The sequence below is a fragment of the Dendropsophus ebraccatus genome, chromosome 9 (assembly GCF_027789765.1).
Source record: "Dendropsophus ebraccatus isolate aDenEbr1 chromosome 9, aDenEbr1.pat, whole genome shotgun sequence".
NCBI lineage: Eukaryota > Metazoa > Chordata > Amphibia > Anura > Hylidae > Dendropsophus > Dendropsophus ebraccatus.
In genome coordinates this window covers 56081997-56108405 of record NC_091462.1, presented here as the reverse complement: position 1 = coordinate 56108405, position 26409 = coordinate 56081997, and the positions used below count along the sequence as shown (strand labels likewise).

At 39.9% G+C, this 26409-nt stretch overlaps 1 protein-coding gene across 6 annotated transcripts in view; it reads right to left on the bottom strand.

Moving 5' to 3' along the window:
• PARD3B (par-3 family cell polarity regulator beta) overlaps positions 1-26409 on the bottom strand; it is a 926479-nt gene that overhangs the window by 582274 nt on the left and 317796 nt on the right. For all 6 annotated transcript variants that reach the window (XM_069983415.1, XM_069983416.1, XM_069983417.1 and 3 more), the window contains 3 exons: positions 15641-15719; positions 3231-3330; positions 1021-1088 (listed from right to left, as the gene is read on the bottom strand). In XM_069983415.1, the coding sequence (XP_069839516.1) occupies positions 1021-1088; positions 3231-3330; positions 15641-15719 (247 nt within the window). The remainder of the gene's footprint in view (positions 1-1020; positions 1089-3230; positions 3331-15640; positions 15720-26409) is intronic.

The window sequence follows — 26409 nt, the reverse complement described above, 5'->3', positions numbered from 1 at the left end:
TTCCGACGCTGGACGACCGAACGCGGATGTTACCCGAAGAAGACGCGAGGACGGCGCGGACCGCAGATCTTCGCTCCGGACGCCCAGATCAGGTGAGTATGGTACACCTGCACCACACACACCTTATCTGCACCCCTCAGCTACCTAGCTGAGGGGTGCGGAACGCGACAAAACTGTTTTTTTACAGTTTGATCGCCATGATGGGCCAGCCGGTACTGGCTGGCCTATCACGGCGATCGTGGGGGTGGCATCGGCGCCATCTTTGGTGGGAACACTAATGGCGATTGGTGCTGTCTCGGACAGCACCAATCGCCATTGCTTTCCGGGTCACTGGGTCACCGATGACCCGGAAAGCTGTTTTCAGCTGCTATATGCTGATCTGTATAGATCAGCATATAGCAGCGATCGTCGGCACAGGAGGGGTTAATCACCCCCCTTGCCGACGAGCAGAAATGGCCTGCTATACATTATAGCAGGCCATCTTCCCCGACCGCTGTGTGTGCACACACAGCGATCGGGGAAACATCAGGCGTAAGTATACGCCGTTTGCGTTAAAGCCCACCATGTGGGGGCGTATTCTTACGCCCAATGTCGTTAAGGGGTTAAAACAGGGCTGCAAGTTTAAAAGTTGTTTTTTAGGACAATAACTGCATCACCTGCCGAACGGACCGCAGGACAGATCTTGGATTAAAAGCAGCTATCTGAAGGTACAAGTGGTTTGGGGGGGTCAGATTGTGGGTACAGAGTTGCTTTAAGGATGATATTAAAAATAAAAAAAGTAAAGTAAAATAGGTCCAGATCTGCCTGAAACTAAAACCAGAGCCCAATAAGTCATGAAAGCTGAGCTGTGATTGGTTTCTATATCGGAAAAACCAGGCAGTTTTTGTTTTAGGCAGAGTGATAAATCTGGGTAAAAGTTTTATAATAGCCCTTTTCCATTCCTTGATATATTTTGTTAACAAACAGGAAAACAGTAGAACAATATATCCATCTGTCCAAAACCAAGAAAATGGTACTAACCAAGATCCATGCTTTTCGATGTCTTCAGATTGTGGGCATCAGGCTCTTGGGAACTTTCTATTCCGGAACTGTCCGCAAAAAAAAAAAAAAAATAGATAACCTTTTATAGTTTTTTTTTTTTTCTCTAACGGAAATTAAAAAAATATGCAACATATTGCTAATATATATCTAACACTGCAACATTTTTCTTTTCAATATTTTGCTTTAAAGGCTCTGCTCGGAAGGTTTTCTTTTGTGTGTCCATGGTGATGATACCAGTTTTACCTTAGTACTACTTCCATAACATGGTCCAAACTAGCCATCTCAATGTTGGTCAAAGGTGAAAAAGCTACTTTCTCTACAGCCCTATTATTTTACCAGGTACTCATTCATATCCTCTATCACTCGGTGTTCCTTTGCTATTACAGACAAACGCAGACTTCTAGGGTTACAAATGAAGCTGTTAAATATAATTTTATTTATACAGAACTCACAGAGAGCGAGAGAGAGAAAGATGACACTAACACATCTGTGTGTCTTGAAACAATTTTAACAAAATTGCTATAGCATGACAGGTATTTCTCCAATCATGCCGCTCAGTTAGGAATATCAATTAAGCACATATAAGGATGTCAAAACCAAAGTGAACTTGTGTAAAATATCTCCAAAGGGATGTATGCAGTAGTTATCTTTTCTTCCATTGAGACTTCTGTTCTAGTTACTACACAACTTACTTTTATAAGGCATTTAATGTAGTGGCTATATTGTTACAACCTGTTATCATCTTCTTCTACAAGACATTCACATGCATCTATTCAGGGTGGCTTATAACTTAATGCCATATAATAGGATAGCTCATTATAAAGCCTGCCCTATCTGGCCATAAGGATATCAAAGAGTACCAGAACTAATACTAGTTAATAGCTCTCACTCTAAAAGATTTAGTCCATCCATGCACTGTATCTACTGTCATTCATCTTCAGAACCAACATGCATTACTACATTTCACCTGTAGTGGCTGCTGTAGGATAAGTTGGAATTCATTTTCAAGTTCTCAGGACTTTGTATTGTGATTAGGCCAAGCAAAGTTATTCAGGAAATGTAAGTATAGATGAGCGAACCAGATTCGTTTTACTTCGTACAAAGCAAAACTGATCTGCGCTTATATCCCTCAGGCTGAGGGCTCTGTGCAGAAGGAGGATACTGTCCCGGGACCACCTTGAAAATGCCTGGAAAAAATGGATACATTTTCTAGGCGGTCCCTGGGCGATATCCTCCTTCTGCACAGAGCAGTCAGCCTGAGGAATATAAGCACAGATCAGTTTTGCTTCATATGAAGCAAAACAAATTAAGTCATCTGCATGTCAGTAAGATACTATGTACAGTAAATCCACAATAAAAAAAAGCACTCACCAGTCAGATAAATATAGTGTCCAGTTTATTCAGGCGCCTGGCTAGACAAAGCGCTGTGTGATTGTGAAACGATCGCAGCCTCTGACCCTCCTGTATGCTCCCGCTAGACATCTTCCCCTCTGCACGCCTGAGCCCATGTGTCCTGAATAAACTACACACTATATTCATCTTTCTGGTGAGTGCTGTACTTTTTGCTGTTTCTTCATTGTGGATTTACTATATCTGGACTTTCAGGTCTGTGCACCACGTGGTCATCAGTTTTCTTTGCCCCACAACTTATCTGCATTACCATATGCATGTAGAGTGGACAGTGCCGACTGTATCTTTTGCTATACTATATTCAGTATTCACAAAATATTATTTTAAAAAAACAAGTAAAATATAAAGTTTTAAGCAGGGAAAGCACTCGGCTGAGAGCTGCTCTCCCTATTACACTGCAGGAGACAGATTATATAATAAGCCTAGGGAGTCCATCTCCTGCAGCAATATGGGGGGCAGCAGAGAGTGGGGAAAAAGAAGGAAGCAGCCACCCGAGCTCTTCAATCTTTTGGTTCAATCTAGCAAAAGTTTTGTTATATAAAAGTAATGTTTTAAGTAACAAACTAACTATAAAAGTATCTGTGTCCAATGTTTTAAGTAGCACATCATTTTAAACGAGATAAATGTATCTTCCTAACAATGTACATATACCACACATGACAGATAAGTTAACACATGGTTCAGAACACCATCTGTAGCACAAATATTTTATGCCTGCTTCTAAAATTAGAAGGCGAAGGTGTGAAATAATTTTTATTGGTAACATTGTGGTAACATACCTAAAGTTGGAGTAATCCACTATAATGTGCTCCTTTGGATGAGGTGGTAAGGGAGGGGGCACGTCTTTCTCCAAAGATCCATCATCGAAACTCACAGAACCTGTGAATATTGAACATATGTCAATACACAGTGTTACTTAGCTGAAATATCTCCCTAAAACTGAAAACTCCTCTGATGTGGTTGACCTGCATTAAAGGGGTACTCCAGCGTGGGGAGCACTTTTTGGGGGGATCGGGAGGAGGTGGCTGAAATAAAAGATGTCCACTCACCTCCCCTGTTCCAGCGGCGGGTCACTCATTGCGGCGCTCTTCCTGGTGTCTGACGCCACCCGAGATGCTACGTCTCAGGGCCGCTCAGCCACTCAATAAAGGAGGCGGGATCTGAGCGGACTTCAAACGGATCCCGCCTCCTTCACTGAGTGGCTGAGCGGCCCTGAGACGTAGCGTCTCGGGTCGGCGTCAGACACCAGGAAGCGTCCGGGGACCGGAGCGCCGCGATGAGTAACCCGCCGCTGGAACCGGGGAGGTGAGTGAACGTCTTATTTCAGCCACCTCCTCCCCGGTCCCCCCCCAAAAAAGTGCCCCCATGCTTGATAACCCCTTTAAGCAATAGCCTTAAATCCACCAATTCTCTAATATAAGTGTAGATTTTTGAAGGATATATTGCCGATTAGTATAATTTAATGGAAGAAAAAATGTGATTCCTCTTAGTGCTCAACTAAATAATTTGTTAATGTCAATTGCATCTGTACAGTGAATTTTAGATGCTGAAATACATACTGTATATTTTATTCTCTGATACTGTATGAACATTTGCCTCAGCTACCCTTACCCATTCCTTGAACTTACTATTGCAACATATGTTTCTGTTAATCTTGACTGCTTATTGTCTTCCTTTTCCCCTTCAGTTGCATCTCCGAAAGCAAACATAGCACAGATGGGGTTTGGCTTTATATTGTTTGATCATATGGTGAATTTTTCCTTAAGAACACCCATAGGATATGTGAAAAATGGTCATTTGAAATGCAGTGTTCCTAAAGCATGTAATTCTTCCGTAAGAAACAACAAACTGAATTTAAAACGCTTTCAGAGGCGGAATGTTCTGTTTGATTTATCCCGAGCACACTGCAATGCGTGTAAATTGAACACAATTTAAATCAGTAGGCTTGTCACTACAAGCAGCTCAGGAAAGATGATATACTGGAAAGTGAAAAGATAAGCTGATAAACCATACACCAAAGCAAATTGATAAATGCAGATTCAAAAGGTACAAAAGCAAAATAACTTTCAGTCTAGTCCACAACTTAACACAGAGATTGATGCTCAAAGATGCAGAGATATAAAGCGCCAAAGGAGAATTTAAAAGCGTTACAAGTGCTGTGGGGTCAACATTTTTCTTGACTTCAAAATCAAAACAGCCATTTTAAATACATTTCTTTCCCATTTGTAGGTAATGAAATTGTTTAGGGATTGGAGACAGTCCAGTTATAGCGAAAGACGTGCATAGGGTACACAAGTGCTGAAAAGAAAAGTTAATAAGTTAATACTACTTCAGGTATCTTCAGTTGGGCTGAAGCCTACCTCAAATTTTATTTTACTGCTATGTCATTAGTGTGATTTACATCCTGATTCTGCCACTAAGTTATTCTCCTTAATTCAATAGCTTAGCAGTTGGCAGCACACGAGGACGCGCCTCCATCAGGCACCCTCGCACAGAGGGTAGATGTCTCAGCATCTCTGAGACCTCACAGCAGACTCCGTGCACGCTCCACAGCTCATCACTCTGCAGGAGAAAAACTATCTGTATCAAACTAACTACATCTGTTTACTAACACCATCTGGGAACTGAGATTGCTGGTTACTTATCTATTACAGCTCGTAATAATACTATACAGTTGATCATACTGTAAAGGCAGAAAACAACTAACACACAAGACCAGACACAAATCTGGATAAAGTGACTACAACTTGTCCACCAGACGTATCTCTATACATACAACGGTGATCCCCTACAACAGATTTGGGAGCACCCACAAAATTCATCTGTAAATTCAATTTTTCCTGGAGACATGTATCAAGGCATATCCCATTGATACTCCAACACTCTTCCTACTCCCTGAGGAACTTGTCGCCATAGAACAAGGGAAACGCGTTGGATAAACGGAAGAAGGGATATCAGAACCACGACAAAAAAACATCTACACCTGCCTTTTATATGCTACACACTTTGTATATTACCGTATTACCAGACACAGTGACAACTGACATCTGTAACGGGAAAGACCTACACAACCCTAGCACAGGGTCAGTCCCTCCTGTTGTTTGGGGACGCCTAAACCTGGGGGTCCCACTTCAGTAATAGGCAGGGTTAAACCAGGGGTAACCTATCTCGTACCTTTACCCCTTACCCCTTATACCTCTACCTATAATCATCTAAATATAAAACCTGTTTTTCATGTTTGTGTTTAATGTACATATTAATAAATACATGCTATAAGACGTATTATAGCATTTTCACCACAGTCCCTCCACTTTGTTTATCCTTAATTCAATACAAAAAATGTGCAATAAATATATCCTGAATTGAATTAAGTTGTACAAATAGTGCCAAACAATCTGCAACATCAACTGAAAAATACAACCCATTAAGGCCGCCTTCACAAGTCAGGAAAATCTTTCCAAATTTCTTATCAGCAAATCCAAGCAGATTTCCTGACACATTATAGGGATGCCCCATAGAACCCAATGGGATAATCCATAATAATTTCTGATACAGTGCCACTCAGTGCTAATGCTGACTCTTTAAATGTATGCGTCATTGGCTCCCAGCTCTGTCAATCGTTCTTCTGAACTCAGGGCCGGCCTTAGGAGTGTGCGAGCTGCACAATTGCACGGGGCGCATCACCTCATTACTCAAAAGGGGACGCCAGTATCCAAGTCCTGCTCCAGCCTCTTAAACTACAAGGTTATGACATGCTTATAGTTCAACAGAGCAGCACTTGTCATACTGTGGAGGGCTGGATCCCTGTCTGACAGATATTAGCACACAGCAGGGGCTCCAGACACTGATGGCAGCTCTGAATTATCACTGTACACTCCACACTTACAGTATATAAAGGACCTGCGGTGATGTGATGATCGTTGTCACATAATCATGATCTCCCAGGTCCTTTACATATGGGGCATAAGAGAGAGGAGCGGCCACTGAAAGGGGAGGTGAGAAGAGTCAGTGCTGCTGGAGGGGGGTAGGGAGGGGATTATGGGTAGAGATGGGAACAGGGCTGCTGCACTCCGCACAGGGCGCCATCTACTTTCCCCCCAGAGTTGTATCTCACAAGTGAATTTACTTGTGCATTCGCAAATCTGGAAGAAAGAGAAAGAAGCTGTGGGGGATGAACATTGCAGCATGAAACAGGTGAGAATGTTTTTGTTTTGTTTTTTCCTACTTGGTTTTTTAAGGTCAGGAAACACTTATGGTTTCCTAAACCCTTCTGAATGACTTCTTGTTTAGTGTTTCCTCACTGTAAAAACGGCCAAGGACACATAAAAGGGGCCTTAGATGACAACTTAAAGGCTTTAAGTAGTTACAAAGGTTTTTGGGGAGTATAAAAAAAGAAAAGAAAAGCTAGTTAAAAAATAAATATAAAAACTTGTTACATAACTTCCTTACAACTTCCTGTTCAGTAAATTTCACTTTCCATAAATGATTAAAGTAAAAAATGTGTCTTTGTGTCCATATTCATAGGCTGTAAAGCATAATTATTATTTAAAAAAAAATATATATTTATATAATTATATTTGCCAAGTATTTAAAGATTCTACAATGACAGGGATTGTACCACAAGACTGGCACATAGCTAATGTGGTACTAATATTCAAGAAGGGGTCAAAAAGTGATCCTGGAAACTATGGGTCTGTAAGTAGGACATCTATTGTGGGGTAAAGTATTTGAGAGTTTTGTAAGAGATGCCATACAGTATATAGTTCATTCTTCTGAGCAGAGGCCCAAGAGAAATCCCATTGAAGAAATAGGACAGGCAGAATTTTGAGCAGAATCCGCTCATAAATTCAGTGTGCAAGGGCCCTAAGATGGCATGGTGAGATTTGCCAGAAGTTTCATAGCTTAGAGACATAACATTCACACAGCCACATTGGATATAACTGGGACTTAAGACTTATTCCATTTCCACTATATAGAAGGTGCAGATAAAGCACTTACCACGCCACCCCCCCCCCCCCCCCCGCTGCTTTAAATCATTCTTTGTTCATTGCATGCACCCTACCCCTCATCCTCATTCTCATTCTCCTTCTCCACCCTCTTTCCACTTCCTTACTGTTACTTTTTAATGTATTGCACAAGGAGTACTGTGTTGGTATCCTTGTTTGTTATCCCCCTTCCCTGCATCCCCCCCTCCTTGGTTGAACTTGATGGACAGGTCTCTTTTTTTCAACCGTATGAACTATGCACTAAATATGTAACTATTATATTATATTATAACTTTTGCCAATAAAAACAGATTTGGCAAAAAAAATAAAAAATGCATGGAAATAAAATAAAAACCATCATGCACAGTGCCAAAAGACAGGAACTGGGAACATGTCTGACAAGTTAAAAAAAAAAAAAAAAAAAGTCCATTATTGCCTTCCGGAAAGGACAAGAAACACAAGTGTTACATAAAGGACTTGGAGCAAGAAATATATCAAAGTGTACTGACAGGGTCAGGCACAAAATTGGGACATGAAAAAGAATCATTCTTCCAAATCATACAAGTACTGACAGTGTGGCCCTGATACACTCAACAAAAGGATTCCCTTTATATTAACCTAGACATTACAAAGGAGGCAGTCTCTCTGACATGGAGTCATACGAGCACTTAGGATACCGTGCATGGTCTGAAATACTTCAATAAAACATCAGTGAAGAAGGAAAGAATTTTTAGAAAGCATTCAGCGAGAAAGAACTTCTTTTACCACTGTTAAAAAACTTCATGCTAAGTACTGCCACTCTCATAGCTGCCTCATTGGTAAGATAAATAGATTAGATTGCCAGCCTCAATGAGCCTGGGACCCGTGTGAGTGATGGCAATTTCAGCACAGCACTGCAAAATATGTTGTGTGTGTGTGTGTGTGTGTGTGTGTGTGTGTGTAATAATACTAATTAAAATGTGTAGATTATTCATATTTTTTCAGATCTTAATTGCCATTGCCAGGTAATATCTGTTCAAAGACCTGTTGCATCACTTTGCATATTAAAGGGGTAGTTCCCAAAGAAATCTCTTAAAATCAACTGGTGCCAGAGATTTGTAATTTACCTTTATTAAAAAATCTCAAGTCTTTGGGTACTTATCAGCTGCTTTATGTCCTGCAGTAAGTGGTATTCTTTCCAGTCTGGAGAGCTGGAGAGGTTTTCTATGAGGATTTGCTACTGACAGACAGAGGTGTCAGCATAGAGTACTGTGTCAGACTGGAAAAAAACACCACTTAAGCTGTTAAGTACTGGTAGACTTTTATATCTCTGGAACTTGCTGGGACCAGTTGATTTTAAAGATTTTTTTTGTGAACTACCCCTTTAAATGGGCCATCAATGTTGGCTAGTATGGTTAATGTTAAAAATAAACATTTGGTGCAAAAGGTATACATTCATTTTCAAAAGCAAACATTTTAAGAAACAGGGGCCCTGATGGCTGAAAGGTCTCTTTTAATCCCTATTGCTGGTTCATTTTTGATGTCATAATACTTTTACGGATATAGCCTCAGATTACAAAGCCAAGTGCTTACTCGGCTTCTCTCCCATCCCTTGTAATAGAGAATGTCTGCGACATTCCGGGATAATGTAGTTCCACGTTGGCAACCCTGCGCCAGGTTTTCCTACATATAATTCCTATACAAGGTTAAGGTGAGTAAGCAGCAACTATTACTCTATCTCTACCCCCTGTTTTAGGAAGATTCATTACCTTGCTCTGTGGAAATTAGCTGGAAGTGGAACATAAATACTTTCTGTGTTACAGAAATTACATTTATCCAACTCCTCACCAAAAAAAAAAAAACACCTTGTAAAAGTCTCAGTTTAGAGATTGGGCTATAAATGCAGCAACAACACAAGGGCAGGATATCTTTGAACTTGTCATATGGCTTCTTGTTATACGCATCTAGACAGCAAATTACGCTCATGAGGTTTACCTTAGGCAAGCTTGAAATAAATGTTACACGAGCCAGATAATTGCTCTGCGGTTCTCTAACCAGTCACGATGCGAGGATCCATATGGCCCGACTTGTAAAGGGTTCCCAGTGAGGCAGTCATTCTATTTAATCACAGGATACTGCTTACTAGATTATGCAGAGAAATTCTTTTAAACTGTCCACTGCAGAATACAGAGTCTATTCAAAAATACACAGGACGGAGTTTTAATGACAGAATGTTCAGAAATACATGAGAGAAGGTGAAATTTCATAGTGCAGTTTATAGATAGGACCTGTCTATGCATCACAGAACATGACTGGTGTTCAAGGTAAGGGAGCTGCAAGACAGACATAACAGTAATTTTCAGAGGGGGATATGGCAGAACAAAAAGGTCACCCAAAATATAGAGCTGTGCGACTGCTGAATACCATAAGTTATTCTTACATTCGCCATCCAGCAGGTGGAGGAATAAAAAGCTATTATGAATGTTGCAGTAAGATGCATAATATTTTTACCAATAACTAAATTAAGAGAATAAGACGTTATGTTCATGAAGTCAGATTGTAATGAGCAGTACTGTTATGTTTAATGTGAATCTTTAATACCTTAATGACCATCAATATGATTTTTACAGCACTCATTAGGGGTTTTATTCTACAGTTTTAGTGGCGATCTAGAACACCTAGCTGTCTGACACAGGCAAACAAGAAAAGTAAAGAATATTTACCATTCTTTAAAGTTGGACAAAGCTTTTTCATGGTAGTTGGGTATGGGCATTCATATATGACTCAATACTTGTCTGACCTATATATAATCATGCCCATGAGTACAGTTCTTCACTTACTATTTTTAGGACTTTTTTTAGGGGATTAAAAAAAATCTATTTTTTTTATGCTCTGTCACCTTTATATGATTTATGTATGTTATGCACGCACCTTTGTTGAAGGAAATGATACACCTTCCTCTTGGTGTGTGTCATCCTCTAATAGGGACAATATGGGGATGGTAATTATATCTTATGAGCAATAATATTTGGTTATTCTCTATTCTTCTAACTATGGTCACCAGATTTTTTTATACTATTTATCCTACTGATCTGTGTTGCGGATATATTGTTGTGTCATACTGAGTACTAATTGTGCATTGCACATGTGTGATGTGACCAGGACATTGAGATAGCTGAGCAGGTCCGGGGTTCTGTGAGGCTTTGTTTCTGTGTATATTGTGTGCACCTACGCATATACTTTTGTATTGCTTTTTAATATATTGTGCATTGCGAATGTGTTGTGTAGCCGGGGCATTAGCATATCTGAGCAGAGCCGAAAGATCACTTTTTGGCAGGTTTTGTTCCTAGAGTTATAACCTAAAAACACAATTAACACTGAACCAATATGGTAGATCCATGTACAGAGGAGAGTTTTAGCACAGGGGTCCAATAAGAAAATAAGTAACCACCCATATCTTATTACATGCCATAATGCTATATTTGAACAATCAATGGAGAATACACACACACATATATATATATATATATATATATATATATATATATATATATATACATACACAGTATATATACACACATATACACACACACATACACACATACAGTACATTCATTATTGGTCATATTATTCACCTCTGAGGCCGTCAGTGTTGAAACAACACGTGGGGTCTCAGGCCAGGGAGCTGTGCAGCTGGGATGTATACTTTTTGATATTACGCTTTGCAATTAGATTTTATTTACATTTTGCCACTATGCACTGGTACTTTATTGTATATTGAGAGTGAACTATTAGTACTGACTTGTATATAATCTACTCACAATATATATAATATATAATGTATATAATCACTCTTGTAGACGTTCATGGCACTAGATAGGGCAGAGTAATGCATGGATATGTAGCCCTTTAACTTATATCACTAATAAGGACAAAACTATTAAGAAGCACTTATTTAGGGTGTTACTTAGCTGGAAAGGGCAGCTGCTTAGCATTGGGACAGTCAAAATGAATTTCTAGTTTTCAGAATAAAGATATACTTTAAATTATGCCTTGTATGTACAGTAAACTCATCCAGGGGACGTTAACATGTCCTGATAACACAATGCACAATGCATCAGCTGTATTACAGATCAGATTACGCAGTCATAATATAATAATATAAATATTACCCTCAGGATGCAAAAAATAATGCTTTCCCTTACACTGAAAACAAGGACAGATTTTAAAAATGGACAGGAACAGAAATGCCTCGGGTGGCTGATATAACTGATAATTGTATAAAGAATTAGCTGTAGTTACATTAGAGTAATTACTATGCAAAACGTCTGGACTCTGCTTCAATCTATGCATTGCCATACAAATACCTAATAAGGGTGGGTTGACAAGTACTGAAATTGCAGTGGATTTCCCGCTGCGAGTTCCGCCGTGAGATCCGCTGCAATTCCCCACACTGTCAGTTTGTATAGGTTTACATATTCACAGCAGAATTTTCAATCCGCTGCAAGCACTGTATGTAAAGCCCTGCCCCCTTAACCCAATGAATAATTTACTCGTCTGTGCTCCGGCTTACTTTTGTGGCTCCATGACATCCCACACAGCCAATCAGTGGCTGCGGCAGGACAGTGCACAGATTGGCTGAGCAGGACACCAGGGAGGCGGGAGCAACAGAAGCAAGCCGGAGCACAGACAGGTAAAATATTCATTGGGGCACGGCCGGTTAAGGGGGCAGCGCTTTACATACTGAAAATTCCCGTGAGTATGTAAACCTATTAAAACTGACAGTGCCAGGAATCACTAGGGAAGTAGCAGTGTGAGATCTGCTGAGATTCTGGTACGTGTGAACCCACCCTCATACTGTTAAATACATACAGTGGGGAAAATACGTATTTGATACACAGTCAATTTAGCAAGTTTAACCACCTACAAAGAACAGAGAGGTTTGTCATTTGTGTCATGGATATACTTCAACTTAAGACAGAATGTATTAAAAATTCCATTAAATCACATTGTATGACTTAAATAATAAGTTAGCATTTTATTGCATGAAATAAGTATTTAATACAATAGAAAAGCAGAACTTATTATTTGGTACCGAAACCTGGAGTTTCTGGAGTTTTTCTAATAGATTTACAGTTAAAGTGTACCTGTGATAAAAAAAAAAAAAATACAGACCTCTCCATTCTTTGTAGGTGGGAAAACTTACAAAATCACCAGTGTATCAAGTACTTATTTCCCCCACTGTATATCCTCTTGTAAACAGGGGATTGATATATGAAAAACCAGGATATTGCCAGTGAAGGCACAGTAAAGGTTATTAGAAAGATTTTACAATGTTATTACTGTATTGGGAGGAGGCTAAAAATACAAAAACATCCATGTGAAGGTCTGCTTAGACCCCTGAACTCACAGTAAGCTAGTGAAAATGCCAAAAGATTTATACATTTTATTTTGCTAGGGACCCCGGCTGGATCCTCTGGTTGGAGATGGATTTGCAAACAGCTGCAATAATGTTATTTTTTTCAAAATTTTTTTCATTCTACACTTTAGTGTGTTTAATCTGCAATCTCATGTAACTATTAGTGACTTCAAGTAAAAGTAAAGTCTGAGTCAGCTCTTGCCAGCAATTCTCCTTCCAGCCTAAGGATCCCCTGTTGGTAACTAGCTGATTGCAGAGTGATCTGGAACAAATGTAAATCATATATAATATAGCAATACATGACTTGAGGTTTATCTTTGTATTATTTCATATAGAATGCTGTGCATATTGCTCCAGGAATAAAATTGAAGGAATCCCACAAGTGATTAATGCAACCTGTAAAAGAAATTACTATTGTGTCTGTATTAGATGTTCTGCTTCTTGAACAGATTAAAAATGCTCAAGATTGCTTTTCAGTATGCACCTTATGTGTGGTAGTATAAAAATTAAACCCGGTTAAGTTATAAAAAAAAAAAAAAGGTCCGTAATAACAAGCACAATTATTTATTTCTATAGCACCAACATACTGTACTCTAGAGTGATGTACAAAGATTGGAATCACTCTCATCAGTCCAAGCTTGGAATATGTCACTTTCTGAATTCCCTGAATTATTTTTCATAGGGACCTAAAAAAACTGAATATTTTTGGAGTGTGGGAGGACACTCAGGCAAACATACAAGCCCCATGAAGAGCCTGGATCACCTGGGAACCCAGAAGCCAGCATTGCAAGCTAATAATTTTTATAAAGTCTGTCAGCAATTGATTTCCTTATCAGATGCCCCTCCCCTCAATAACAATGTGATTTACCTGTAGCATCCAGTAATAATGCTCAAGTAAAGACAAATAGTTATGCCCCCATAGTCAGTATAAATGCCTTTCCCCAATAATAAATTCCTCTTCCCTAGAAGTATGCCCCTTGTAGCCAATTATTAATGCCCCCTTCTCAATAATAACAGCCCCTGTGGCCAGTAACAATGCCAACCCTGTAGCTAGATGCAATGTTTCCTGTAGCCAGATATGCCCCATTTAAACAGAAAGACCCCAGTAGCCAGATATGCCCCCATTAGCTGGGTATGGCTCTTGCAGCCCAATATGCCCCTTGCAGCCATCTCTGACACATACAACCAAGTACAGTATGCTAACTGGAGCCAGACATTTCCCATGGAGCCAAATATGCTCCCCGCAGCTGGATATGTTGCTTGCCCCCTTGTAGGCAGATACATGTCCCCTTGCAGCCATATACCCCCCCTCCCCCGTAGCCAGATACATGTCCCCTTGCAGCGATATACCACCCCTGCTCTTGCATTAACGCAGCTCAAGTGCGGTATGTGGGCATGTCCACATTTGCTTGCACGTCCCTCTGGTGTCCTGCTCCTTAAACCTTGCAGTGCTGCAGTATGTAGGCGTCCACTGCTGAAGGACTGACAGAGCTAAAGACCAGAACACAGCCTTACTGGCTTTTCTGCACTGACAAACCTTGTACACACACACAGGAGACGCGCAACTTACCAGCAGCCTCAGAATGGAGGTCAGAGGTTATTAGTGCAGAAGCCAATAGGGTTAAAGACCAGAACACAGGACATCTGTGCCTTATCTGCTTCTGTACCGATAACCTCCATTCTTAGGCTGCTGGCAAGTTGCAGGACTCTGGTATGCACGTCCGAGTTTCGTCAGTGCAGGTAACCAATAAGGGCACTATTAAAAACCCTAATAACAATCAATGACTAACGATAAATGATCGCAACAAGATTATTCATCGTTAACCTGAAATTGTTCACCATGTAACAGAGAACAAGTTGTTTTTTAGGATTGTTACAAAGATTGTTTCCTCCATCTGATCCCAGCAAAAGAATGAACGATGTGCAATTACACTGAATGATTAGTGAACGATGCAGAACTACAGCGAACGAATGTGGAATTACAGTGAACAATTAGCGAGCGATTAACGATGATTTAAGGGTCATATCTAAATCAACGATGAACGACACACGAACGATTTTTCAATTGTTGCCTGCAATTACACAGGGTGATTAACGTTTAAATTCGAATGATCCAAAGATTTTCTGCACGATAATCATCCTGTGTAATAGGGCCCTAGGACAGCGCTGCCTCCCAAATACCCCCTCAACCTGTGATGCGTACTCCCTGTGGTACGCGAACTGAAGGTTTAGAAACCCTTCTGTAGTGTACCTGTGGCATCTCCTGGCATATCTGTTTTAATATATACTTGCTTCCCCAATGGTATAACTATGCTACAGCTAAGCACTTTGCATTGTGTTATGCCTCTTAGATACGTACAAATACATGTAGAGCAGGGCGATACCATTCTCTCTACATGTCTCATGTCTTTGCAAACTATAACTTATCCAGTCAAAGCTCACAACAGTTTCAGACTGTGTGCCAGTAATGTCCAGTTGTCAATATATTCACACATTTCTAGGAGGAATAAGGAGGAGGAATTATTTCATGGACAATGCATATTTTTACTAAAACAGACTTATCAGGGAAGAAGAGAGGTCCTTTTTATTTATACATATACACTTTTTAAAAATGTAACCATTACGATAAATAATACTATAAACAGACATAATGTACATAGGATAAGATCTGTTCAGATAACCATACTTGTTCCATGCAAAAGTAACATACAATAATCTCATATTTGCACCATAGAACACTACTTCATCACAATCACCATACATAAAGATAACAACCAAATATTTAATTTTAACAAAATCACAGTACCTTTTATTTTGTCTTGCAAGCCATAATATTCTATAGTAGGATTTTCCAGGTTACTTCTCAATACAAGGTCTGAATATCCCTTAAATGAAAAACAAAAAACAAAACATTAATACCACATTTCTAGAATTTATAAATCATCTACTATTCCACACATAAAAATGGGCCATGCAAGCAAAAATTTAAATCACCTGATAGGAAAACGTTTCTTTGGTGCCCTTGCTTCAGATCTACTACCTAAGTGTTCGCCAGCGATTTACAAAGTTACAGGCTGGAAAACCTTTATGCTTCCGGAACTGTTTATTGTTTTTTTTTTCCTTTGTTTTCTCCCCTTCCAGAATTCTCAACTCAGCCAATGATTTGAGCATTGTGCATTTATATGCCTATAACTGGTTGTATTGCACATCAGAAACCTATCTCCATCTGGAAGAAGAGCCTACAGCGTCGGCTTCAAAACACAACCAATACCAGTTGTCCAAAGCAGCTGAGCTCCCGCTTCCACAGATCTAAATTCAATATGTTCTCTCAAAAGTAGAGCAGCCTCAGGGCCATGCAAAATATCCACTTTCCAACTCTTGTGTTTGGCAGTTTTATATGCAGATTTTCTCAATTATACACACAAGATGCTAAAATTGATATCATTATCCTTCTTCACACAGACGTCCTTGTATAGTTTTTGTTTTGACTTAGATTTATGGTTCTTGGTTGCTGCTGATCCATTTGGGTAAAAAAGAAAATGTATTGTACAGTTTAATAGGTTGCTGAAACAAACCAGTGTTTATTCTGCAACGTTAAATGAAAGTCTTATCAACCAAAACACGGGGTTAGGTAGCAATGAGCTTACTGTGTTATAACACTGCTGGTTAGCATGAAGCCTATATCGGACCTAGAAGAACACACTGGAACTGATACATTGTTTAATGTCTAGTACAGATGTGATGTAGAAGAGCTAATAGAGAGCAAATAGAGAGCTAACCACAAAGTCATGCACCTATTTCTGATGCCTGCAATAGTTATAGTATACTATCTATGTATTTTTCAAGAAAGTGTGTTTTCTATTCAAGATCTATATTATTACTTTATACCTACTGTACATGAGTGTAAATACTATCTGATAAGACAATAAAAGTAAACTTGTTTGAAGGATGAGGCTTAAGCCTTTGTGAGCAAGATCCCCTCTCCCTATGTACCAATTTGAAATTTTTTGTTATATTCTGTATGTTAAACCTTTATCATATGAACGGCGCTCTAGAATCAAGAGCACTTTAAAGCAAATGTACCAGCAGGTACATCGCTTTAATATTTTTACATCGATAGACCGGTGCCAGCTCGATTATGCTAGTATCGCGGTCCTTTTTTGAACTGCAGCCTGGTTTCCATGTACAGCGCTGGTCTATTCCCGGTCACCAACCTGGCCTGAAGCACTAGAGGCGGGCTGGCGCACCACCAGTGGGTGAAAAAATACCTCCCCTCTGTGACGGCTCCATTGGAATCAGAACATCACATCGGGGGGGGGGGGCTGTCCCCCCTCCAGTGTTTCAGGCCAGGTTGGTGACTAGGTATAGACCGGCTTTAGGCAATGGGAACCAGGCCATGGTTAAAAAAAAAGGACCATGGCACTGACATTAGAGATGAGCGAACCGCCCGAGGTTCGGGTTCGTATGAACCTGAACTCTCGGCTTCTGATTCCCGCTGTCTGCCCATTTCGTGGAGAGGGTGGATACAGCCTGAGGACCACCTGGAAAACTGGGATACAGCCATAGCCATAGGCTGTATTTTCAGTTTTCCAGGCGGTCCTCAGGCTGTATCCACCCTCTCCATGGAGCGGGCAGACAGCGGTAATCAGAAGCCGAGAGTTCAAGTTCATACGCTCATCTCTAACCGACATCCCCATACCGGCGCCGGTCTATTGATGTTAAAATTTTTGCTGGTACGTTTGCTTTAAGAATAAATAATAGTAATAATTGTTTACTAGAGTACAATCATTATTAGGAGACTATCCATGGCAGGTGATGACTATTACCATGGTAGGTAGGTGACTAGACACAAGGTCAGACTATTTTGTCTTCAATATGGTTACTTGTTAGTCTTGTGTAACGAACAGCAGCTGCTTGTACAATGATGCTTTGTAATCTTCCACTGTGCATATCACTGGAGGGATTAATACCAGTAGAGTAAATACATAAAGGGTTTAGCGGAGTCCAGGAATGTGACTGTATTGTGATACTCATGACCAGCAACAGCCAGAAATAACATAGCCTTGCTTTAGGTAAAAATTAGGGTTTTACAAAACATGCAAGAAAATCTCAATTTTAGCTTCAGTGTAAACAGTGTAGCCTTTTTCTTTTCCCTTTGAGTGAAGATTTTATGAAGGGGCTGAACAATGGAACTTCACTTGTTATAAAACTACAAATCTAAGTCTTAAGAGGACCTTTTCTAAAAAAAATTTGCCTCTGGCCAAAACAAGTAAGAAATGAATCATCTTTATTAAAAAAAAAAAATAAATTTTTTAGAAGTAAGCAAACAGCAGACATTCCGGTTACTAGAATTAATGCATCCATAAATGGAAATAAAGAGCAGGTCTAGTTTGTCAGAGGAAACTGAAAAATATTCTATGGATGTATATGAGCCCTGGGAGAACCACCGGGTTACTGAACTTATGTAGTTAAAACCCAAATCAGAGCAGAACCCCAAGTAAACACACAAAGCTTCTACATATAAATAAAGACTGCTCCATAATGCCTACAAAAGTTGAACTTTAAAGGGGTATTCTGCTCAAACATAAGTTTTTATATGTTGCTGCCCAAGGTGAGACTAACAATCCCATACTTATACCATACTTGTTATTATCTATTCAGTCTCATTCTCCCAGTTCTGATTCTGCTGCTTTCTGCTGAAGACACAAAAAAAATGTGTGTGAGCTTTTCTCTCCATCTCCCCCTGCCCCCCCCCCCCCCCCCCCCCCTTTCTAGACTGATGTAAACAAGTCTCTTTCAGCAACTTCATTGCAACTTTGTTATGCCGGGAGGATTAATCACAGCGAGTTCACCAGCAACTTGGCCTCAGATTAACCCTCCCACCATTACAGAGAAGCTACCAAGTTGCAGACAGGGACCTATTTAGATCAGTCACAAATTGGAGGGGGGAGGAGAGGGAGATGGAGAGAAAACCTCACACATAATGTCTTTAGCAGAAAGAAGCAGCTCAGAACTGGGAGAAGTAGACTGAAAGGATAATAACAAGTATGGAATGAGTTGTTAGTCTCAACATAAGGCAGCAAAATAAGAAAAGTTATGTTTCATTGGAATACCCCTTTAACTTTACCACAACTCTGAACAACAATACCACAATAGTAAAATTGTTCGTCATAATGGTGGTGAGGATTGTAATGCATAACTTACCATGAAACAGTCTATAACTATTCTAGGAGCTAATAAAAAGTATTTTAGATATTTTAACACTACAGAAAAGGGAAAAACTCACACATATACAACAGGTGCACATAAAAAAAAATCCTTAAAAAAAATGCCTATAAAACATGATACAGCTCAGATATGAAAAAACTGCTCTAAATGCAAAAACATGACAAAGTTATAAACAATTAAACAGCAAAAAATGCCTAGCCATGCTAAGGTAGAAGCAAGGCACTCAATATACCAACCCCCAACATGGTATGTGGTAGAAACCTACAATAGAACAAAGAAATAATATAACAGGTGGTCAAACACAAAAATGGTTGGGTCCTATCACAGATGGTAAAAGTGGTCAGTGGGGACCCCACACTTTTCACCAGCCACCCCACTTCCCAGCCATTGAAATTAATATATGGTACAGCTGTAAGCTGTGGTAAATGTCAATGTACCCAGTGGTCGATACTAAGGATGTTCCGAACCTGCCGCGGTTCGGGTTTGTATGAACCCGAACACTCGGCATCAGATTCCCGCCGTCTGGCCGTTCCGTGCAGCGGGTGGATACAGCAGGAGGACAGTCTGGAAAACTCGGATATAGCCTATGGCTATGGCTGTATCCCAGTTTTCCAGGTGGTCCTCCCGCTGTATACACCCTCTCCACGGAGCGGGCAGACAGCGGGAATCATTGCCTCGGCAGGTTCGGACCATCCCTAGTGGATACGCAAGATACGCTACAAGTACTGCAAGCGAAAGGCTGGTTTGTGATGTGAAGTTAGTCTAAATGCAAAGATGTGCTGAAGTAAGGCCTCATTCAAAAAATGTCTGGGAATACTGGCAAAAAGGGATACCAAGGTATTCCGTAATGCACCTATTGACAATAAAACACAGAATGTAGTCTTCTACTAGTGACTATGTTCAGTCTGTTTCTTGAAATAATGTTTTCCAGGATTAGTAAAAACTATTAGTTTTTCCAGGATAGTAAAGAAAAGGATACATGGACAAAAGGATACAAAAGAAGAAAGACCGAACTTTGTTACCAGTAGAAAGCTGTTGGTATATTTCAGTTTTCCTTTTTGACAGAATCTGAAAAAGTGACAGTGATGTTCCCAAACAAACGTTGTGCATATTTATTAAAAGATGTGTGCTTTTTGATAAATTTGCCACAATGTTGGCTGTCTACGCTGTGTAATTTGAAATCCAATTTTCTAGTGTAAATTACAGTAAATGTGTCGGACTGCAGGAAGTCATTCCCGCTATGCCATGAGCAGATTTAAATACAGGTGAAAATGGCAAGAGGCTTGTGTGAAAAATGTTGCTATTGTACGCCTATAAACCAGTGTGCCATGCATTTAACGTGTTAAAAAGCAACACAGACAGCATTTTCTATTACTAAATATCCAAGTTATTGCATTTGCCACCATACTATGCCAACATATCTTCTTTCGCAGTATACAGTTACATAGCATGTGTCAGTGAGGATGATGATGGTGATGATTATAAGTGCACTGATGCAGCCTTGGTGCAGGGATATTGCATTCACATGCACTAATATGTCATCTGCCTGCCTCCATTGGATAACGGATGGAAAAAAATATATATCTTTAGTATTAGTTTCATATACTGTATATGGGGTTTCCACTAGATTAAAAGACAATCCCTTTTATTACTATATCGGAAATTAAGTAAACATTAAGTCAGAATTTTTAGCAGATATTAAATATATGTGTAAAAGTATTGTGAAGACTTGTGAATGAACAAACAATACACAGGAAATCAGAAAAAAAGCTTTTGCCCCCCTTGATAAATGTCACAATCGATATCCCAACAACTGATCAGCAACCGGCCTAATTAAAGTATTCAGCTTGTAAAACATAGCTGTCATGGAGGCTTCCATTAGTGTCTAAGCCAATAAAAAGATAATGGATTGCTTAAAGATATTCTGTTCATCTAGTGATGCCATGCATTAAAAAGACGGATTTTTGCAAAGGGTGGGGCTGAACGGGACCGACTCTCATTTTTAAATGGAATTACAATTGAACATCCAGCACACCATATAAAAATTAATTTCGGTTTAAGAAGAGTTTCATTCCATCTCAGCTTCATTATACATGCACTAGGAGAATGCATCTGAGCAGTATTTATATGGTAGCTGTAGAGTCATGATTCATGAAGAAAAAATACATGTTGACTGTTTAAGTAAGGCTCTTCGATTTGGTGGACCGTGGTATTCAAATCACCAAGGCTGATGTGAAATCTAAATGATTTATTGGCTTTCTGTCTTCTGTGGCATAGCAACCCCTCCCTCCCTATTAATTCACAGAGATCTGGTTGTCATATGACTAAAACCAGCTACAAATTAAAGAGAAGTATAATGTAAATCTGCATCATCCAGATTCTGCTAAACAATAAATAAGGGTAATATCAGACGATGATTCAGGGAAAGAAAATATGGAGGTGTCTGACCAGAGCTGGTCACAAGCTCAGACAGCACTTTGTCATTTTTTAAACCAGTGTTCTGAAGCTTCATGTTAAGTATAATGAATGTATATGGTAATAAAAGTCTTATAATCAGGAGAATTGTACATTGGCTCCACTATAGGCACACCATTGTTAAATAAGGTGGCCTGATACATTTGCTCACCTGCTTCCCATTCTGTGTAGCAAAAAAAGACCATTCACTTGTTTACTAGCATTGTAAACAAGTGAATGGTCCCCATTCACTTGTTTACTAGCATGGCTATAGTGTAGTGACAGGACAAACCTAAACTTTATGTAAACCCTACCTTTCAAACTAAGAAGTCCAAAAAGTGATGGGAAACAACTGCAGTCTGCTTTACACTTTGACTCAATTAATCAAGCTGCAGGAGTAAAAGTGTGTTCAGACTACGGAATCCGTGCAGAGAACATCCCGTGGATTCCACTGCTCGCTCCCACTTCACTCTCCGCCAGTCCCATAGACTTCATGCTATGGTCAGGAAGATTTTGCCGTCTGCCCAAAGAATGAACACGGATTCCGCTGCTTGTCCCCGCATGCTACCACTTGTACACAGTCAGTAAAGTAGCGTGAAAATTTTACTCTTTCGTAGCTCATGGCATAATAATGAACAATGATGCTGGGAGTTTCGGGGTCTGGTCTGTAGAACACAGTCTTAGTCTTCTGATGGAACATGATCTTATTAGCACTAGCACACCGGACAGGTGCAACATTGCACATTAATAATACCGTGCCCTTTCCTGGATCTTAGCTGTGATGGAAAATAGCCAGGCATGAACATTTCAACTAAAAGTGCCATACCATCTATGGCGTCTGACTGTGTACTTCACTGAGCACACATTTATACATACACATCAAAAATATATAATGCAAGTCTTCTCAGCATGTATTCATGATCTGTGCTCCCTTGCTCCACTACTCCACTTATGAGTTTAGCCGTCAATAGAACTCCAGCTTCATGAATCATTCCCCAGTAAAAATGGATGGAACTATCCCAGTGCTATTAAATCTTGCTCATATTTATGTGCCTTACCTACCTATGTGTGGATCATAAAGTGTATATGGGTTTATCAGACTCATCTGTCATTTCTGTTGTATATAAAAGGTGCACGTTTTAGATTTATAGAATAGCATTCAGATGATGAGAATGATGATGCCGAATTTAAAGCAGAGAAATATTACAATTCAGCCAGCCGAGCTGCACACTGCATGCCATATGGAAGATGTCTACAGTGACACACAAAGCTAATTTGTTTGCATATTTGATCATACAAATAATACTGTAAAACAGGGAACATGATGGATGAATGCCCCTAACAAGTTCTCCTATATACCACAAACAAGTATGATCATTTTTATGGATCACTTTTAGAATAGAGCTAGATGTTTGATTTAGCTACTACCCGTTTCTTGCCAAAAATCTGTCTGTTTCTCAATATACAACCAACTCCTAACAAAGCCGGAGGGGACTTATGATAAACTGTAATAAAAGGCAGTCATCTCATAGATTGTGTAGGCTCTGCACAATAATTTTTTTGTCTGTCATTCTCTGCACAGTCCAGTAGATTTAACATCTAAAAGTGGGATAAAAAGAATGAATTATGGCCCTTTGCATTTGAAGTGGTATGGCCCAAGGCAACTTCTGCAGCCAGCATACTGGGCATAATGGGAGCTTGATGCTGGAAAGTGAGGTTTCCATTTAGCTTAGATTGGCTAAATGACTTATCTTCTATCAGAACTGAGATTTTAAGAGAAGACTATATGTAATGATGTTAAAGTGAATCGGTCAGCTACCATTCGGATTCCAAACTGCTGACATTCTTAGATAGCTGCTAGGGCAAGAAAACACAAGGTACCTTTCATATACCCATCTGTGCTTCCATAACATAGCAAAATGCTTTTATGTGCAAAGTGTCAAACAGGCTTTCCCAAGCTCCTGAAGTGTTGAGGACCTAAACAACTCCTAGCTCACCCTCCTATCCCTAGCCCTACTTGATTGACCGCTTTTTTTCGATCGGAGCTCTGCTTACTTATATCATTCCTGTACTATACATACAAATGATCACTCCTTAACCTATCAGCTAACAGTGTCTGCAATTTAACCCCTTAAGGACAGAGCCTAAAATGACCTTAAGGACCGGGTTGCATTTTTGTTTTTTCCTCCGCATCTTCTAAGAGCTATAACTCTTTTATTTTTCCAGCTACTGGGCCATGTTTGGTCTTGCTTTTTTCAGGAACAGGTGTAGTTTGTAATGGCACCTTTCAATCTAAATTAATGACAGAACCCCCAAAATATCATTTATGGGGTGAAATTGCATCAGTGTTATCAGGGATCAGTGTTATCTGCGATCTTCTGATAGAGCCTGGCCATGCGATCGGGACCCCCACAGACAGGCTGCGGGGATCCCCATCAGTAAGTGACAGGATATGCTGTCACTTACACTTAAACGCAGTGGTCGCGGCGCGATTGAAGTGTTTAAGGGGTTAATGGCGGGCTGCTGCGATCTTGTGGCTGCCCGCCATTAAGGGTGAGGGCCTGGCTGCTGATAGCAGCCGGTCCTCACCCGCTATGAAGCGGGCTCAGCTCCTGAGTTCGCTTCATAGCCTGGTACCCGGATGAAGTGTACATTATGCCCTCTTGCACCAAGGCCCAGGCTGCGGGGGCGTAAATATACGCCCCTGGTCTTTAAGCGGTTAAACAATGAATTATAGCTGACACACCTAAATCATATGTCTCTTGTTAATCAGTCATAAGTTTGCACACAAACACTGGGCCCTTATAACTATGTTAGAATGTAAGTGATTGTTGCATCAAACAGTCTATATTTTGCTTTTGTGCCAATATTTCCATAATCATAGATATGATGTCACCAAGAAAACATAAATGGACTATACGTTCAGGAGCTCTACGAAGCACTGAGGCCACTTAATTTAAATGGTGAGGGGGTCCATCTCACAATCCTTTCATGTCACCTTTTGTCATGTCTAGGTGGAACCATGTTTTTTTCTAGATGCCTCTGACTGGAACAGAGCTTCAATTCTTTTATAGCTTTTAAAGACTGTTTTTGCAAACAGCATTTTGGGTGTCATTTTTCACTCAAAAATGCTGTGACTATAAGGTTTATATAAAAAGTTTGATGGTGTTTTCAAGCATTTTTCTTCATAGCCTTATCTTTAAATAGAAGCTAAATCTGACAGCACAATAAGTGTAAAACATATTCTATGGGAAAATGTCAATGTGTGAACGTAAAAAAATAAATAAATACAATGCGGAATTAGACAACTGTTTTTCTATAAACTTTAATGTAGTACATTATTAGAATAAATGAATTTGTGAACATAGCCCCAAATTTAAACCACAAGTGCAAAAATGAAAAGAAAATATAACAAAAACCGTGTTATGTGCCATACAGCTTAAAAAAAAAAATGTGATTGTGAAGAAGGGGCCAATGTAGGAAAAGCCTAGAATCAGCATTGTAGTCCGTAAACTACAGTACAGGAAAGCTAGTAGGAAATGGCTGAAGGTGAATACAGTTGCTGACTCTCATTAAACCATTCAGCACGTTCACATTCAGTAGGTAAACAAGGATGATATTTCATCCCCTGAATGTGAATAGGGGCTATGTTTAGCTCTATGACATGTAAATATGACTATAATGCAAGTCAAATACCAGATCCATCAAGTCTCAATGAGAGATATCTTGTGCCAAAGGAGATAGCAATCGACTTTCAAGAGTGACTGCTGTGAAGGACATGATATGCCCTCAGCACCTGGTGACCATTTTTAACTACAGCCCATACATAACACATTGAAGAAATTCAGCTAATTTTTATTTTAGTTCTTTTAGGCAATATACTGCATAAGTAGTAAAAAGGTTCTACTTGATTTCATCAGATGATTGGGTTCTAAAACAAAACTGATTTTTAAAGCTTACAAGTGTCAGGGAGAACAAAATACGAGAAAAAAATGGTACTAGATACAGCGCTGTCCCAATAAGAATCCAAATGTGCACCATAAAAACGTTACATAGATAATTTATAATCACAGCACAGAGTTTACGCGTATCAGGAGGTAAATAGGTCTCCCTTCATCAGAACAGTGCAACATTGCACTGTTCTGATGAAGGGAGACCTATTTACCTCCTGTCGTTGGGAGTATCCTGTCCACGGTATTTTCGGCTTTACAGTCCCGGATCTTAGCCACCTGCTTACTGCCCTATCCTCACGGACTTACAGCTACCCCAGAGAGGTGATATGCCTACAGCCCAAGGGGCACAAAGGTGAGTGGAATCACCCACTCCCCCCATTCTAGTGTCATCTCGGTAAGACACGAGGCGCTGGTGCCCTTGTTTTTTTCTTTTTCTATTTGAAGTGTCAGGGAGGTCTTGCTAAGGCCCTGTAGTGTCTCAGGTCAAATACCATCTCCACACCTAGATTGAAAGATGAAGCCCAGCTTCTAGTGCTAAGCACTATTGTGATTTTGTGCATCTGCTGTCCTTTTAGCTTCAGACACAATAATTCGTAATGCAGTGGCAGTGGCAGATTTTCTCCTAATTGTATGTCTGCATCTGTATTTATTTGTGTTCCTACTGTCCCTGTTCTGGAAAGTATAATGGCCACTGCAAACTGCTTATATTATGTAACCCCCCAGTGTTCAAGTCTGGTATTACGCTATGTATGTTTATTTGCCTGTTATTTAATGGTGTGATGATGCAGTTGGCCTGGTGTCACATGATCTCCCCGGCTGCCATAGTAAGCCCAATAGCCGTCGAACTTTGGCTGGGGTCAGTTAGACACACCCAGTTTACCTCAGACTCCTCTCTACCTTCAAGGGAGGAGGATGTGTATTCTGTTGTTCCTCAGGAAAA